Raw genomic sequence first — 14650 nt, 5'->3', positions numbered from 1 at the left:
GGTCATTTGGAACATCATGTCCTGAATCCTTGGCTTCAAATTTCTGGCTTATAAATTAGTATCAGCTCACCTGAGATAGTAAAGTATTGTAGTCTAAGTGTTTACCCAGTAACTTTGACTTACTTGTGATGAAAAAATTGTTCTCTTACTGCTGAGGTTCTCAGGATGTGGTCACCAGACCGCATGCATTATCAGCATTACCTGGGAACTTGCCAAAATGCAATTTCTGAGGTCCTACCCCAAACCTATTGAAGCACAAACTGTGAGGTTGGGGCTCAGCAATCTGGTTTTATAAATCTTCCAGGGATTCTTAGGCATATTTATTTTGAGAACCATGTAGCTTAAGATACAGATAAAACAGAGCTTATAGTAGCTATCTCTAGAGCAGAGATCCTCGAACTTTGTATGCATTAGAATCGTGAATGCAATCTGACAGACTAGTCTCATGATTCCAATTTAAAATGCATAACATATTTGTAATTTTTAAAAAGTTATTTATTTATTTATTTTTAAAGAGATGGGAAGGGAGGTAGAAGAAGAGGGAGCAAAACATGGAGGGGTGAAAAATATATCGACTGGTTGCCTTTCACACACTCCCAAATGGGGACCTGGTCCGTAATCCAGGCATGTGCCCTGACTAGGAATCAAACCAGTGACCCGCTGGTTTGCAGGCCAGTGCTCAACCCATTGAGCCATACCAGCCAGGACCATATTTGTAATTTTAAGTAGGAAGTTGTGACATTTTGTCTCTATTCATAAATAGTGTTGGAATCTGAAATTCATTACATCACCTGATTAAACCATTAGACTTATAAAAGTTTATAAAGTACTTTGAAAGGTTTTGCTTGTTGAAATTAGAGGCTGTTCACTAAACAATCTGAATACTCAAAAAGAAAACATATTAAATTTAAAAATAGCTTTAATATATTACTAAGTTCTTAAGGGAATTTTACAATTTAAGGGAGTCAGTTTGTATTTGAACTGAGTAGCATAGCAAAAATTAATCCAAGAGCCTTGGCTGGTATGGCTCAGTGGATTGAGCACTGGCCTGTGAACCAAAGGGTCGCTGGTTCAATTCCCAATCAGAGCACGTGCCTGGGTTGCAGACCAGGTCCCCAGTAGGGGGTACACAAGAAGCAACCACACATTAATGTTCCTCTTTCTCTCTTCACCCTCCCTTCTCCTCTCTCTAAAAATAAATATTTAAAAAATAAAAGATTAATTCAAGATAAAGTTACAATAAAACACTACCATTTTTTTTTAACCCTCACCCTGAAGGACATTTTTTCTTTCATTGCTTTTAGAGGGTGAGGAAAGCAGGGAAGTAGAGAGAAACATCAAAGTGAGAGAATAGCATCAATTGGTTGCCTCCCTTACATGCCCAGATTGGAGATCAGACATTGCACGTGTCCAGGCTGGAGTCGCATATGACCATGCCCAGACCAAGGACTGAATCAACAACCTAGGTATGTGCCCTGACCAGGAATCGAACCTGCCACCTTTCAGTTATGGGATGATGCTCCAAACAAGCCACACTGGCTCAGGTACTTTACCACTTTTTAAAGAGAGCAAGACTATGTTAAATTCAAAAGCTTAAAACAGTCTTAACTGGTGTGGCCCAGTTGGTTGGGCATCATCACAGGCAAAGGGTCACTGGTTCAATTTCTGTTCAGGGTACATGCCTGATTTGCTGGTCAGTCCCCAGTCGGGGCACGTACAAGAGGCAATGCACTGATGTTTCTCTCACACATGAATGTTTTTCTCCCTCTCTTTACCCCTCCCTGCCACTCTAAAAAATTATTCAATCAATTAGTTAAAAAGCTTAAACAAATATTCCCTTTTATGCATCTTCTACCAAAAAAAATTTCCTTAAGATATCAACAAACACACTCTATTTATGTATTTACTTCTTTAGAGAGAATGGAAGGGAGAAAGAGAAAAACATCAACTGGTGGCCTCTCCCATGCCCCCAAATGGGGACTTGGCCTGCAACTCAGGCATATGCCCAGAGCAGGAATCAAACTAGTAACCCTTCAGTTTGCTGGACAATGCCCAACCCACTGAGCCACACCAGTCAGGGCTAACATACTCAATTTGAAACAAATAAGGAAGGTAACACTGGCATCATAACTTCCTTATGCAGAAGTGATTTCACAAAATGTAAGCCCCATCCCAGCACATGATCAAGACGAAATGTAACCCTTTTTATCTTTTTTTTAAAGATTTGGTTTTTTTAGAGAGAGAGAAAAGGGAGGAAGAGAGGGAGAGACACATCAATATGTGAGAGAAACATTGATGTGTTTTGCCTCTCGTACACGCCCCAACCATGGACGGGGCCCATAACCTAGGCATGTGACCTGAACAGGAATGTAACCTGCAACCTTTTGCTCTGTAGCACAACACTCAACCATTTGAGCCACACCAGTCAAGAGTGTAACTCTTTTTAAAAAACCTCAGGAATATCAGCCCCAGCCAGTGTGGCTCTGATGATTGGATGACACCTGCAAAATGAAAGGTTGTGGGTTCAATTCCCAGTCAGAGCACACACCTGGGTTGCCAGTTCAGTCCTGGGTCAAGGTACATGCAACAGGCAATCAATTGATGTCTCTCTCACACTAATGTTTCTCTCACTCTCTTTCTCCCTCCCTTCTCCTCTCTCTAGAATCAATACAAGAAAAAAAAAATCTAAGGAATATCAAATAATTACATAAAGGCTTTTTGTTGTTTTTTTTTTTTAAATAAGGACTCTCCTAAAGAAGAGTAAGTTTTCACTTACTTTGTCTGGCACTGCATCCATTATCAGCTCACCATACATATTAATGACCTATAAAAAGTCAACATAAAACCAGCTTACTAACCCTATACAACTCAAAACATCCCACTAAGAATGAATAACATAATATACTGCTAACAATTATCAAACCTTTTGGATAGTGAGGTTAGTGAGTCATTTCAGTAAAGAATAAAGAATCCTTGATTCCAAAAGATAATTGTGAGGCCAATCCAGAAGTTATCAATTATATTGTATTGTCCAATGTCCTCTGCAACTTTCCCATGATGGGAACCTACAATACACTCACCTGGTCATTCAGCCAATTCTGACCATCCAGCGTCGCCAGGTCATCCATATCCAGCATGTGCTTATTGTAAAAGACACGGAAGTTGCATTTTTGATGTGTGGCCCGATAGTTCGTTATTTCCCTATTGATAAACGGTTTTCTGAAACAGAAAGATTTTGAAATAAAAGGTTAAAAACATAAGTTCTGCTCTATTTATTCCTAAATCTTTAACCATAAAAAATCATACATACTAAGAATTTTATTTTAAAGGGCTTAACTTAGGCATCATTGACAAACCTATTAGAAAAGTCTTCATTAAAGACATCTTTTAATCTTCCAAGGACATCTTTTTCACTGAGTGGGACCAAACTGCCATATTTCTTCATAACCTCATCTAGAAATCCTTAAATAAAGAAAGAAAAATTAAGATGGAAAAAACCATTTTCAGCAAAGTCATTCTCCTAATACTTAACCTCTACATAATACTTAACACATATTTACTCTATATTACTACATATATTATTTTAAAAATCTGGACAAAGCCAAAGGGGGTAGGTTCGAAGGTGGGAGGCAGGGATGGGTGGAGTAAAGGGGCGTGGTGAGGTGAAAATGGAGACAACTGTACTTGAAAAACAATTTTAAAAATCTTTTAAAAGTTATGTTTTATAAACAAATTAAATGAATTAGGCCTTCACCATTCCAATCTAGAGAAATGCTCTAAGGCAACATTTCACATTGGATTTCTAAGCTACAATGCTAATGCACTATTAGGAGAAGGAACAGCTAGCTAAAACTAAAGGTTGACATCTTTCAGATTCTACCTTACAGTAGAATCCTATCTCCTAAAGAGTGAAATCTAAAGGGATTAATTGGGGGGTGGGCAGAGCAGAAGAGAGCAAGGGGAGAGGGGACTGAGACGACTCTAATTGGACAATAAATAAAGAACTTAATTACCTGATTAAATATGTCTATCACATTTAATGGAACATTTGTTAATGGAACAAATTATCTATTTAAAAATCACAATTAGAGCGAGTTAATTGTTGAGATAATTGTCAAAGTATCATTTGGTAAAGGTTAGTTTTGTCTCACAGCATGGGACAAATTCTAAGGCATTATTAATATCATATAATTTACAGTGCATTATACCCTGAATAGCACTATAAGGTAAGCTTAACTAGATAATAGCTGTTGAAGCTTATTTTAAGAAGAAAAACAGAATTAAGGATAACTTCTTGGCCAGAATATAGCAGTCTTCAGGTCAATTTAGGTCACATGTACATGTATTTTAATGGCTTCCAAAAGGATCCAGTGAATATACCTAAAAAGGCCCTACAGAATAAAACCAGGACATTATTCCTAAGTAAACACAAAGAAACCGAAACCGAGGGAAGGTTAAGAGGCTCACAGAAGTGCAGGGATGACTTGTGCTGAGTGCGTCAGTTTGACAATCAAGTCTACTAGGTTAACTGGGGAAAATAAGGACAATAGCTATTTATTTTACCCAGCTCCCTTTCTAACTTTAAGAAAGGCCTCTGTTACACATCAATACAAATGACTGTCTTAGGAATGGAGTGTTTGTATGGGAGAGGAGCAAAAAAGGGTGTGGAAAACCTATTTTTCTTCCTGTTAGTCTCCCATCAGAGTGGCTACCAATGGGAAAGGTTTAAGACAAGAACAAATGTCAAAACAGCACAGAGTTGTTTGCATATACCTAATGTAGTCTAGGCTTTGGGCATACAGAAAAGAATAAAAGGGGAGTCTTGTGTTCTAGCTTAATTAGAGCAGGAGATAGAGATTTGCAGCTTCTAAACTAGGAACAGAGCATATATTTGTCTACAGCATTTACCATATCTTTTTTTAATAAGTATGTAGATTTATTGATTGACTTTTTTTGAAAGAGTGAAACACCCAATTTGTTGTTCCACCCATTACGTATTCATTGGTTGCTTCTTGTATGTGCCCTGACCAGGGATAGAACCTGCAAACTTGGTGTATCAGGATGATGTGTTAACCAACTGGGCAACCCAGACAGGGCTACTATTTCTTATCTTATAGTTATCTAAGTATAATTTTGTATCTACATGGGAGAATGGATCCAAACAGAAGATAAGCAATTCCAACATTTGAGAAACTGCATTTAAGGAACAAATTTTATATAAAAATAAATGCCCCTAACAACAACAAAAAAGACTCAACTTTAGGGCCAGCAACCTTCACTGAGACTTCTCAAATAAGAAAGCAGGCTTGGCTATCATGGGGATATGTACTTCAATTCCAAACGAGTATTAAAGAGGTGTCCTTGCTAACAATGTTATCTCTGCATGGTAGTATTTTGGGGATTTTAAGTTGTTATATTTTTCCCTCTTACCTATATTTTTGTTTTCACTTTCAGATGATAAATATGGATTCCTAATGCATAGAAAAGCCCTACCAGAATCTTCAAGAACCCTAGATGACAATGTCTCACTGATGCACACCATTTACTCATTGGGACCAGAAGTAAAACAACAGTTAAAGAGCACTTGCCATAAACCAAGCACTAGCATATCTCACTTCATCCTTGTAAATACCCTGTTAGACAGTATCACTATTTTACAAATGGAGACACAAAGCTTAGGGAGGTTAAGTAACTTTCCCAAGGACTCTTAACTAGCATATGAAGGTCACAAAACAACAGAAACTGAGCAGTTAGCTCTTATGCTATGCCACCTCCAAATCAAGAAATACCTATTATTTTTGCTCTACGACTTGTTCATTTCATCTTTCCCTTTTAACACTTGTGAACCATTATCCAGAAAACAGACTTAAAATGAGTTAAATTCATATTTCTTAGTCCACTTGCTATCACCAAACTAATGAAATAAAAAGGAAAAGTGCATTTGAAATATAATTTATTTTACTTTAAAAGTACTAAAATTTCAATATAACCAAGAAACAAAGTATAGGGGAATTTCGGTCAAGAATGTGGCAGAAACAGACATGACTTGCCTCTTTGCAAAACTGCATCAAAATCACAACTAAAATATAGAACAAGCATCACTCAGAAATGTCAGAAATTAAGCTGAATGGAAGTCTGACAATTACAGAATTAAGGAAACCACATCCATCCAGACTGGTAGGAGAGGCACAGATTCCGAACAGGGTGGTCCCACACCCACATGGATAAAAACTCAAGAGGGATATCTTGGGAATGAGAAATCCTAGACCCACACCAGGTTCCTAGCCAAGGACTCCACTGCCAGGAAGGTAAGTCCCCACAAGTTCTTGCTGCAAAAACCAGCAGGGATTTAGTTGGTGGAAGAAACTTCTGGAGCCCCAAGCAGTTCCTTTTATAGAACCTACACACAGACTCATCTACTCAGACTCACTCCCTTTGAGCTGCAACACTAGTATAGCAGCTTGAAAGGCACCAGTGGTATACAGGGAGAAACTGAAGTGTCTGGCACCTGGGCGAGCAGAGGCCATTAACCCTTTGCTAAACCCTTCTCTCACAGAGCTGGTAAGCGGTGCCATATCTGAGACTTCATCAACCTGGCTAATACTGTTTGACCCACCTAGGAGATCCCCAGAGGCTCTGCCCCACCCAATTTATGGGCCACCTCAAGTTGCTTTTCCATAAGAATGGCTGGTCTTAGTTCCTAAATCCTATCAAACAAGCAAGAGCAGGCTTCTGTGAGCTCTAGTGGAAGCCAGATTAGATTCACAGCTTGGCTTTGCCTGGGAATCTCCAAGCCCAGCACAAAGAGCCACCATCTCAGATTGCTTTGCAGCTCAGGCAGTATGTCCTGGGCAAACACACTGGGGGTTGACCTCAACCCGCGCTACCTGGGAAACCCCAGGGCCAGCACACCCAGTGGACACCTACAGACCACATTGGAGCACCACCACCCTGCCCTTGAACAGCTGATCCTCCAAAGAGGGCGGAGGTTGGTGGTCAGTGGTCACAGAGAATATTGCAACTGAATGACGTGGGTAAATCCTGGCCATTGATCTGTCAACAGCAATCAAGGCTCAACTACAAGAGGAGAGTGTACTCAGCCCACAAGAAGGGCACACTTCGAGTACCCATCTTGGGTGATAGGGGAGGCTGTGCCACTGGACCCTACAAGACACCTACTACATTAGGGCACACTACCAAGACATGGAGTCAAACAGCTCTACCTAATACAAAGAAACAAACACAGGGAGGCTACCAAAACTAGGAAACAAAGAAATATGGCCCAAATGAAAGAACAAATCAAAGCTCCAGAAAAAGAACTAAACGAAATGAGATAAGCATTTTATCAGACGCAGAGTTCAACACACTGGTTATAAGGATGCTCAAGGAACTTAATGGGGACCCCAGCAGCATAAAAAAGACCCAGTGAGAAACAAAGGATACACTAATTGAAATAAAGAACAATTTACAGGGAAACAACAGAAGAGTGGATGAAGTTGAGAATCAAATCAATGATTTGGAAATAAGGAAGCCAAAAACAATCACACAAAAAGAACTAAAATATCCAAAAAAATGAGGATAGTATAAACAGCCTCTGGGACAACTTCAAGAGGTTCAACATTCACACCACAGGGGTGCCAGAAGATAAAGAGCAAAAAATTGGGAATCTGGAAAAACAGTGAAAGAAAATTTCCCCTGATTTGGTGAAGGAAATAGACATGCAAGTCCAGGAAAAACAGAGTCCCAGCTATGATGGCTGCAAAGAGGCCCACTCCAAGACACATCATAATTAAAAGGCTGAAGGTTCAAGATAAAGACTCTTAAAAGCAGAAAGAGAAGTTAGTTACTAGATGGGAGGGGAGAGGGAGAGAATGGGTGAGGAAGTAAGGGGATTAAGAAGTACAAGTAGGTAAGTTAACAGACTAGTCATTGGGATTTAAACTACAGTATAGGAAATGGAGTAGCCAAAGAACTTATATGCATGACCCAGGGACGTGAACAATGGTGTGGGGATTGCCTGAGGGAGTGGGGGGTGCTGGGTGGAGGAGGGCAAAGGGGGAAAAAAGTCAAGACAACTGTAATAGCATAATCAATAAAATATAATTTTAAAAAGCAGAGGATAAAATATAGGAAAAAATAACAAAAAACTCCAGTTCAAATTATACTCCATGCTGCAAATACAAAAGATAATAACATAAAAAAATAAAACCTGAGGTGTTATTAGAAGTTAAATTACTCAGTTAAGTTCAACTGTGTTAGATTGCTTTTTCTTGAAACAACCCACCTTAAAAATAGAAAAAGGTTCACCATGTTGTGCACATAAGAAATGTAACCACTTGGTTTCTCCAACAAAATACAATACACATGCCAGAAATCAAAAATAAGGAAGGCATAAAATATAAGGATAAATTGCCCCAGCTGGTATAAGCTCAGTGGACGGAGCACAGGCTTCGAACCAAAGGATCACCAGTTCGGTTCCCAGTCAGGGCACATGCCTAGGTTTCGGGCCAGGTCCACAATGGAGGCCAAGTGAGAGGTAACCACACATTGATGTTTCTCTCCCTCTCTTTCTCCCTCCCTTCCCCTCTCTCTAAAAAGAAATAAATATTTTTTAAAAAATGAGGACAAATTTAAGGATTATGCAAAACCTAAGTAAAAAGCACTATAAGATTCTGTTAGGAATATATAAGTCAATAAATCGAGAAATTCTTTGTTTTTAGATAGGAAAACACAAATATTCTAATGAACACAATTTTCTTTAAATTAATCTATAAATATAATACAGTAACAATTAAATGCCATGGTTTAATTGAAAAATATAAATCCAAAATTCATCTAGGGACAAAGTGTGAGAAATTCCTAGAAATTTTTAAGAGGATTAAAAAGGAGTGGTGAATAAGGGGCAAGAGAGGAAAAATTGAGCTAGTTCCATCAAATATAAAGACTACAGTAAGTAAAGCAGAATAGTGCTAACACAGAAATAGACCCAATGGCAGGTACATCTCATAACCATGGGGAAAATATGAATCAATAAACAGCATTATAACTAGTGACTAAATCTTTTATTCACAGTTGGAATTCATTTTGGTGTAAGGAATGTGGTAGATGTCCATCTTTACTTTTTTCCAAATAGCTAAATGTAAAAATGACAATTAATAGTAGAAAATAGGGTTGAACATTTTTATGGAATTTAAACAGGGGGAGGTGGGAGTGGGTGGGGCAGGGGACAGTGGTGGTGGGAAAATGGAGACAACTATACTTGAACAACAATTTAAAAAAGTAAAAAAAAAGAATTTAAACAGGAAGAAGTTTTAATTTTGAGAAGTTTTTTCCTAATACATAACCATAAATATTTTAAAATTAAGTGGCAGTTACCATATAATTCCTTTGTAACTTTTATGCACTTATGAACATGTATTTCTCAAACCTGTTAAGTAGTACATTGTACTTACTCTTCTTGAAGCTATTTTTTTCCATTCAATACATCACGCTGTTTTTACCTAAGTCAATGCAAAACAACCTAGCAGTCCATTAAATGGATATGCCATATTTTAACTAATTCCCTATTAATCAACATTTTAGCTGTCACTTTTTGATTCTCTAAATAATGTCCCCATTAATGCCTTTGACATATCTTTGTACTGTTGTTTCCCCAGAGTACTTGCTAAAAGTCAAATTTCTGGGTCAAAGGACATGAATATCTAAAACTTCAAATTCTTACTTACGGGTTTTATTGCATACATACACAAGATTTTAATGTTTATGGAGTCAAACTGGTGTATTTTTTTGCTTGAGTTTCCTATTGTGCTTGATAGTAAAATATTTCTCTTGTATTTCTTTTTTTTAATATATTTTATTGATTATGCTATTACAGTTGTCCCATTTTCCCTTCACTCCCCTCCACCCTGTACACGCTCTCCCACCCTTATCCCCCCCTTTAGTCATGTCCATGTGTCATACTCATAAGTTCTTTAGCTTCTACACTTCCCATACTATTCTTACTCTCCCCCTATCTATTTTCAACCTACATTCTATGCTACTTATTCTCTGTACCTTTTCCCCCTCTCTCCTCCTCCCACTCCCCTGTTGCTAACCCTCCACGTGATCTCCATTTCTGTGGTTCTGTTCCTGTTCTAGTTGTTTGCTTAGTTGGTTTTTGTTTTGCTTTAGGTGTGGTTGTTAATAATTGTGAGTTTGCTGTCCTTTTACTATACATGTTTTTTCTTTATCTTCTTTTCTTAGATAAGTTCCTTTAACATTTCATAAAATAAGGGCTTGGTGATGATGAACTCCTTTCACTTGACCTTATCTGAGAAGCACTTTATCTGCCCTTCCATTCTAAATGAGAGCTTTGCTGGATAGAGCAAACTGGGATGTAGGTCCTTGTCTTTCATGACTTGGAATATTTCTTTCCAGCCCCTTCTTGCCTATAAGGTCTCTTTGGAGAAATCAGCTGACAGTCTGATGGGAACTCCTTTGTAGGTTACTGTCCCCTTATCTCTTGCTGCTTCTAGGATTCTCTCCCTCATTTTCACCTTGGCTAATGGAATTATGATGTGCCTTGGTGTGTTTCTTCTTGGGTCCAACTTCTTTGGGGCTCTCTGAGCTTCCTGGATTTCCTGGAAGTCTATTTCCTTTGCCAGAATGGGGAAGTTCTCCTTTATTATTTGTCCAAATACATGCTCAATCTGTTGCTTTTCCTCTTCCCCTTCTGGCACCCTTATAATTTGGATGTTGGAACATTTCAAGATGTCCTGGAGGTTCCTAAGCTTCTCCTCGTGATTTTGAATTCTTATTTCTTCATTCTTTCCTGCTTGGATGTTATTTTCTTCCTTCTGGTCCACTCTAGTGTTTTGAGTCCCAGTTTCCTTCCCTTCACTATTGGTTCTCTGTGCATCTTCCTTCATCTCTTTTATAGTAACCTGCATTTTTTCATGTAATTTGCGCCCAAAATCAACCAATTCTGTGAGCTTCCTGATCACCAGTGTTTTGAACTGTGCATCTGATAGATTGGCTATCTGTTGGTCGCTAAAAAGGATGAGTCCTGGGGGATTGAGGTGTCCTTCTGTTGGAGACATGTCTTTCTCTCTCTTTTTTTCTCGGTCTGGTCGCTCCTGTTACGGTGAGGGGCAGAGCCTTAGGTGTTCACTGGGGCTGGGCACTCCAGTCGCTACATTGTGACGTTGTATGTGGGGGTGGGAGCGGGGGGGAACAATGGCGCTAGTTCCCCTCTCCTGGGGCGCCAGTTCCCCTCTCCTGGGGCGCCAGTAACCCCCCTGGGATCCTGGGTTTCGCACTCTGTCCTGGTCCACAATGCCACCTCACTGGGTCCGCCAGCCGCAGCTTACATACTCGGGGTCCACCGCTGCGCTGCAATCTTGCGCGTCCTGGAAGGCTTACTGCTCGGTGGCTTTACGCACCCAGTTCTCCCCGATCTCCGCGTGCTGCGACCCACCACTCCTCCTCTCTGCCTCTCCTACTGGTCTGGATTAATGGGTCTACTTCAACTTCTTGGCTGTCCAACTTCCATTCAGATAAATTCTGTCAGTTCTGGGTCTTATCCTACCTCTAAATTATTGTTGTTCTAATCTTGGTTGTGCATGGAGGTACGGTGCATCCACCTATGCCTTCATCTTGCCGGAAGTCCCCTGTATTTCTTTTAACAACTTTACTGAACTATGATTCATATACCACAAAATTCAACCTCTTAAAGTGAACAACTCAGTGATTTTGTATATTCAGAATTGTGCAACTATTACCACTACCTAAATCCAGAACATCTGCATTACTCCACAAAGAAACTTTATACTTGTTAGTAGTCACTCCTCATCATTCTCTCTCCCCAGCCTCTCGCAACCATTAATCTACTTTATATCTCTACGTATTTGCCCATTCTGGACATGTCAAATCAATAGAGTCATACAATGTGCAGCCTGTTAGTGCCTGGCTTCTTCTATTTAACATATTTTCAAGGTTAATCCACATTGAAACATACATCAGTATTCCACTTTTTTTTTTTTAACAATGCTTGGCACATACTAAGCACTCAATACATGTTCATTATTGTTAACACTACTGTCACCATTTTCAGAACCCAGTTCCCCAGGACCATCTTTTTTAATTTTTAAAAAGATTGTTTCTTTTTAGAGAGAGGAGAAAGAAGGAAGAAAGAGAGAGAGAAACACTGATGTGCAAGAGATACATCCATCGGTTGCTTCACACACACCCCCAGTTGGGGACCTGGACTGCAACCCAGGCATGTGCCCTGACCAGGAATTGAACCAATGACCTTTCAGTTCACAGGCTAGCACTCAGTAGCATGGCATGAGGAAGTAGGAATTTTTATAGAATTAACATTTAGTAATGTGTAATGTAATGCATAAAGTATATTAAAGACACATATGTATCTCCATACTCAAAAACTAGGGGGGGAGTTTTGGGGAATTAGAAACTGAGAAACTTCTAAAAGGTAGAAAGTAGAGGGAAAGTCCACAGGGTAGCCTCAGTGACAGAAGGAGGATTAGTGCAGGAAAATGATACAACACTGAATGATTCCCATTTATGGAGGTAGTGGAGGTGGAGAAGAAAGGGGAGACCTGTGATGAAAGACCAAGTACTTGGGGAATTTCAACAAAAGCATCTCTCCCTGTGTGTGCCACATATCAGCAAGGAGGATATCTGCTCTCAAGCTGAAATTCTTTCCCCCCTGTTTTATTGAGATACATAATTGACATGCAGCATTAGAATTCTAAGAACAGGAGACTGATGGGGAGACAGGACATTTCACCTTCTCACTGCCCTATTACTTGTAACTCCTGGCAAGAATGAGAAATAGCCATTCCCAGAAGAACAGTTTTTGGAGTTTTAGCATCTGCACTGCCATTGAAAATTGTTCAAGGCAGAACAACGGCTACTGCCCATCATAGCCCTCCCTCTGTCATCAAGTTACCCAATTAGAGATGAACCCAGAATCTATCTAAATATCTGAGAATAACCAACATAATGAAAGAGACAGATTCAATATTGAGTTCCATAGTATGTGGAATGCTGGCTCTTCCCTAATATAACTGCATGTTATGGTCATTGCAGTGGATTTATATATTTATCAAGAGCCAATTGTACTTATTTCAGTTTACTTACTGTGTTTCATAATTTTATTAAATACTGCATAAACTAATGAAATATGAGTGTAAAAAGAAAGTCACTACCTTCAAAACCAAGTTGGATGCTTTTCAATGACAGTTGTGAATTGCTGGAAAAAAATTAATATGGAGTTTTGCTCATTCTAGACAACTTTAAAAGACTTGAAGGAGGATATGATAATCTGGGTTTATGTACTAAGATTACTGGTAGCTACTGTTTTGGAAGGAAAGAAGTAGATTCCTATATCACAACATATTCTAGATTAATTAAACTTAGCTTATTGGAAACAAGTAAAGACACACAAACTTGTACACAAAAAAAGAAAAACATGTACACAAATGTTCGTACCATCATTATTCATAATAGCCCAAAATTAGAAATAACCTAAATGTTTACAAACTGATGAACAGATAAATAAAATTTGGTATATCTATACAATGGAATATTGTGCCACAAAAAGAAATGGAGCCCTGGCTGGTGTGTATGCCATATTCAATTTATCAATTGTTTTTCAAGTGCTACATCTATACGTGTAAGTTAAATGGTATTTGTGGGTAAATTCTAACTATTTGAGGTATATGTATCATAGTTCTTCTACTAACCTCATAGTAGGGAAATCTGTCTTTCTTCTAGGACAGTATAAACAACAGAAAAAGGTTTTTAAAATTTGATAGGACTCTGTAGTTTGTATTTTGTTGGGGGGTGCTTTTTATACACATTTAATGATTGGGCAAACGAAGTGTTCAGAATTGTTTAAACTAATAAGAAGGAACTCTCCTAACTCCCAGAAAAAAGCTTTCATAACAATTTGATATATCTGTCCAGGTATGTCCTAAACAAATATATGTGGACACATATATACATATAACTCATCCTATGTATATGCATATGTATCATTAACAAAATGACATCATTCCGTTTTACAACTTGCTTTTTTCACTTTATATAGACAGTTTTCAATATCAAAATGTAGATCAAATTTATTCCTTAACACCTTCATAGTATACTATTGCTTGGATGTGCCATAATTTATACTTCCACAGAAACATTTGTTTTGGTTGTTGTAAGTAATGTCTCTGTACAAATATATTTGCACTCTTATATCTTGGATAAATTTTAAGAAGGGGAATTAGTCAAAGATTGATGTTACCATATTGTCTTCTAGAAATGTTTATGCCAACTTACTTTATGGGGTGGATTTAGACAACCGGACTTTTAAATGTGATGTAGTAACTTGAAGTCATCAAGTAAAGACAGATAAATTTTACAATGTAAGAACTGAAATTTTCTGTTAAGCAAAAATGTCATACACAAAGTCAGGTACTGAGCTTTTACCTTTTGGGAGAAAAAAAACTTAAAACTCATAACATTTATAATTAAAACTGAATGTAACATCTTTAACCCAATAGAAAAATAGGCCAAGGAAAATTATATACAAGTAAAAAATGGCCAACATAGAAAAAATGTTCAAACTTTAAACTTAAATTCTCAAATTAAAACAAAAAAA

General features: G+C 38.3%; 1 protein-coding gene across 7 annotated transcripts in view; it reads right to left on the bottom strand.

Annotated features, from left to right (window-relative positions):
• SENP5 (SUMO specific peptidase 5) overlaps nt 1–14650 on the bottom strand; it is a 73191-nt gene that overhangs the window by 35874 nt on the left and 22667 nt on the right. For 6 of the 7 annotated variants that reach the window (XM_028505259.2, XM_028505260.2, XM_028505261.2 and 3 more), the window contains exons 3-5: nt 3357–3462; nt 3081–3219; nt 2777–2824 (exon numbers count right to left, since the gene is read on the bottom strand). In XM_028505259.2, the coding sequence (XP_028361060.1) occupies nt 2777–2824; nt 3081–3219; nt 3357–3462 (293 nt within the window). The remainder of the gene's footprint in view (nt 1–2776; nt 2825–3080; nt 3220–3356; nt 3463–14650) is intronic. The other variant, XM_028505262.2, reaches the window with a different exon arrangement.

The sequence above is a fragment of the Phyllostomus discolor genome, chromosome 2 (assembly GCF_004126475.2).
Source record: "Phyllostomus discolor isolate MPI-MPIP mPhyDis1 chromosome 2, mPhyDis1.pri.v3, whole genome shotgun sequence".
Lineage (NCBI taxonomy): Eukaryota > Metazoa > Chordata > Mammalia > Chiroptera > Phyllostomidae > Phyllostomus > Phyllostomus discolor.
This window is presented reverse-complemented; position numbering and strand designations above follow the sequence as displayed.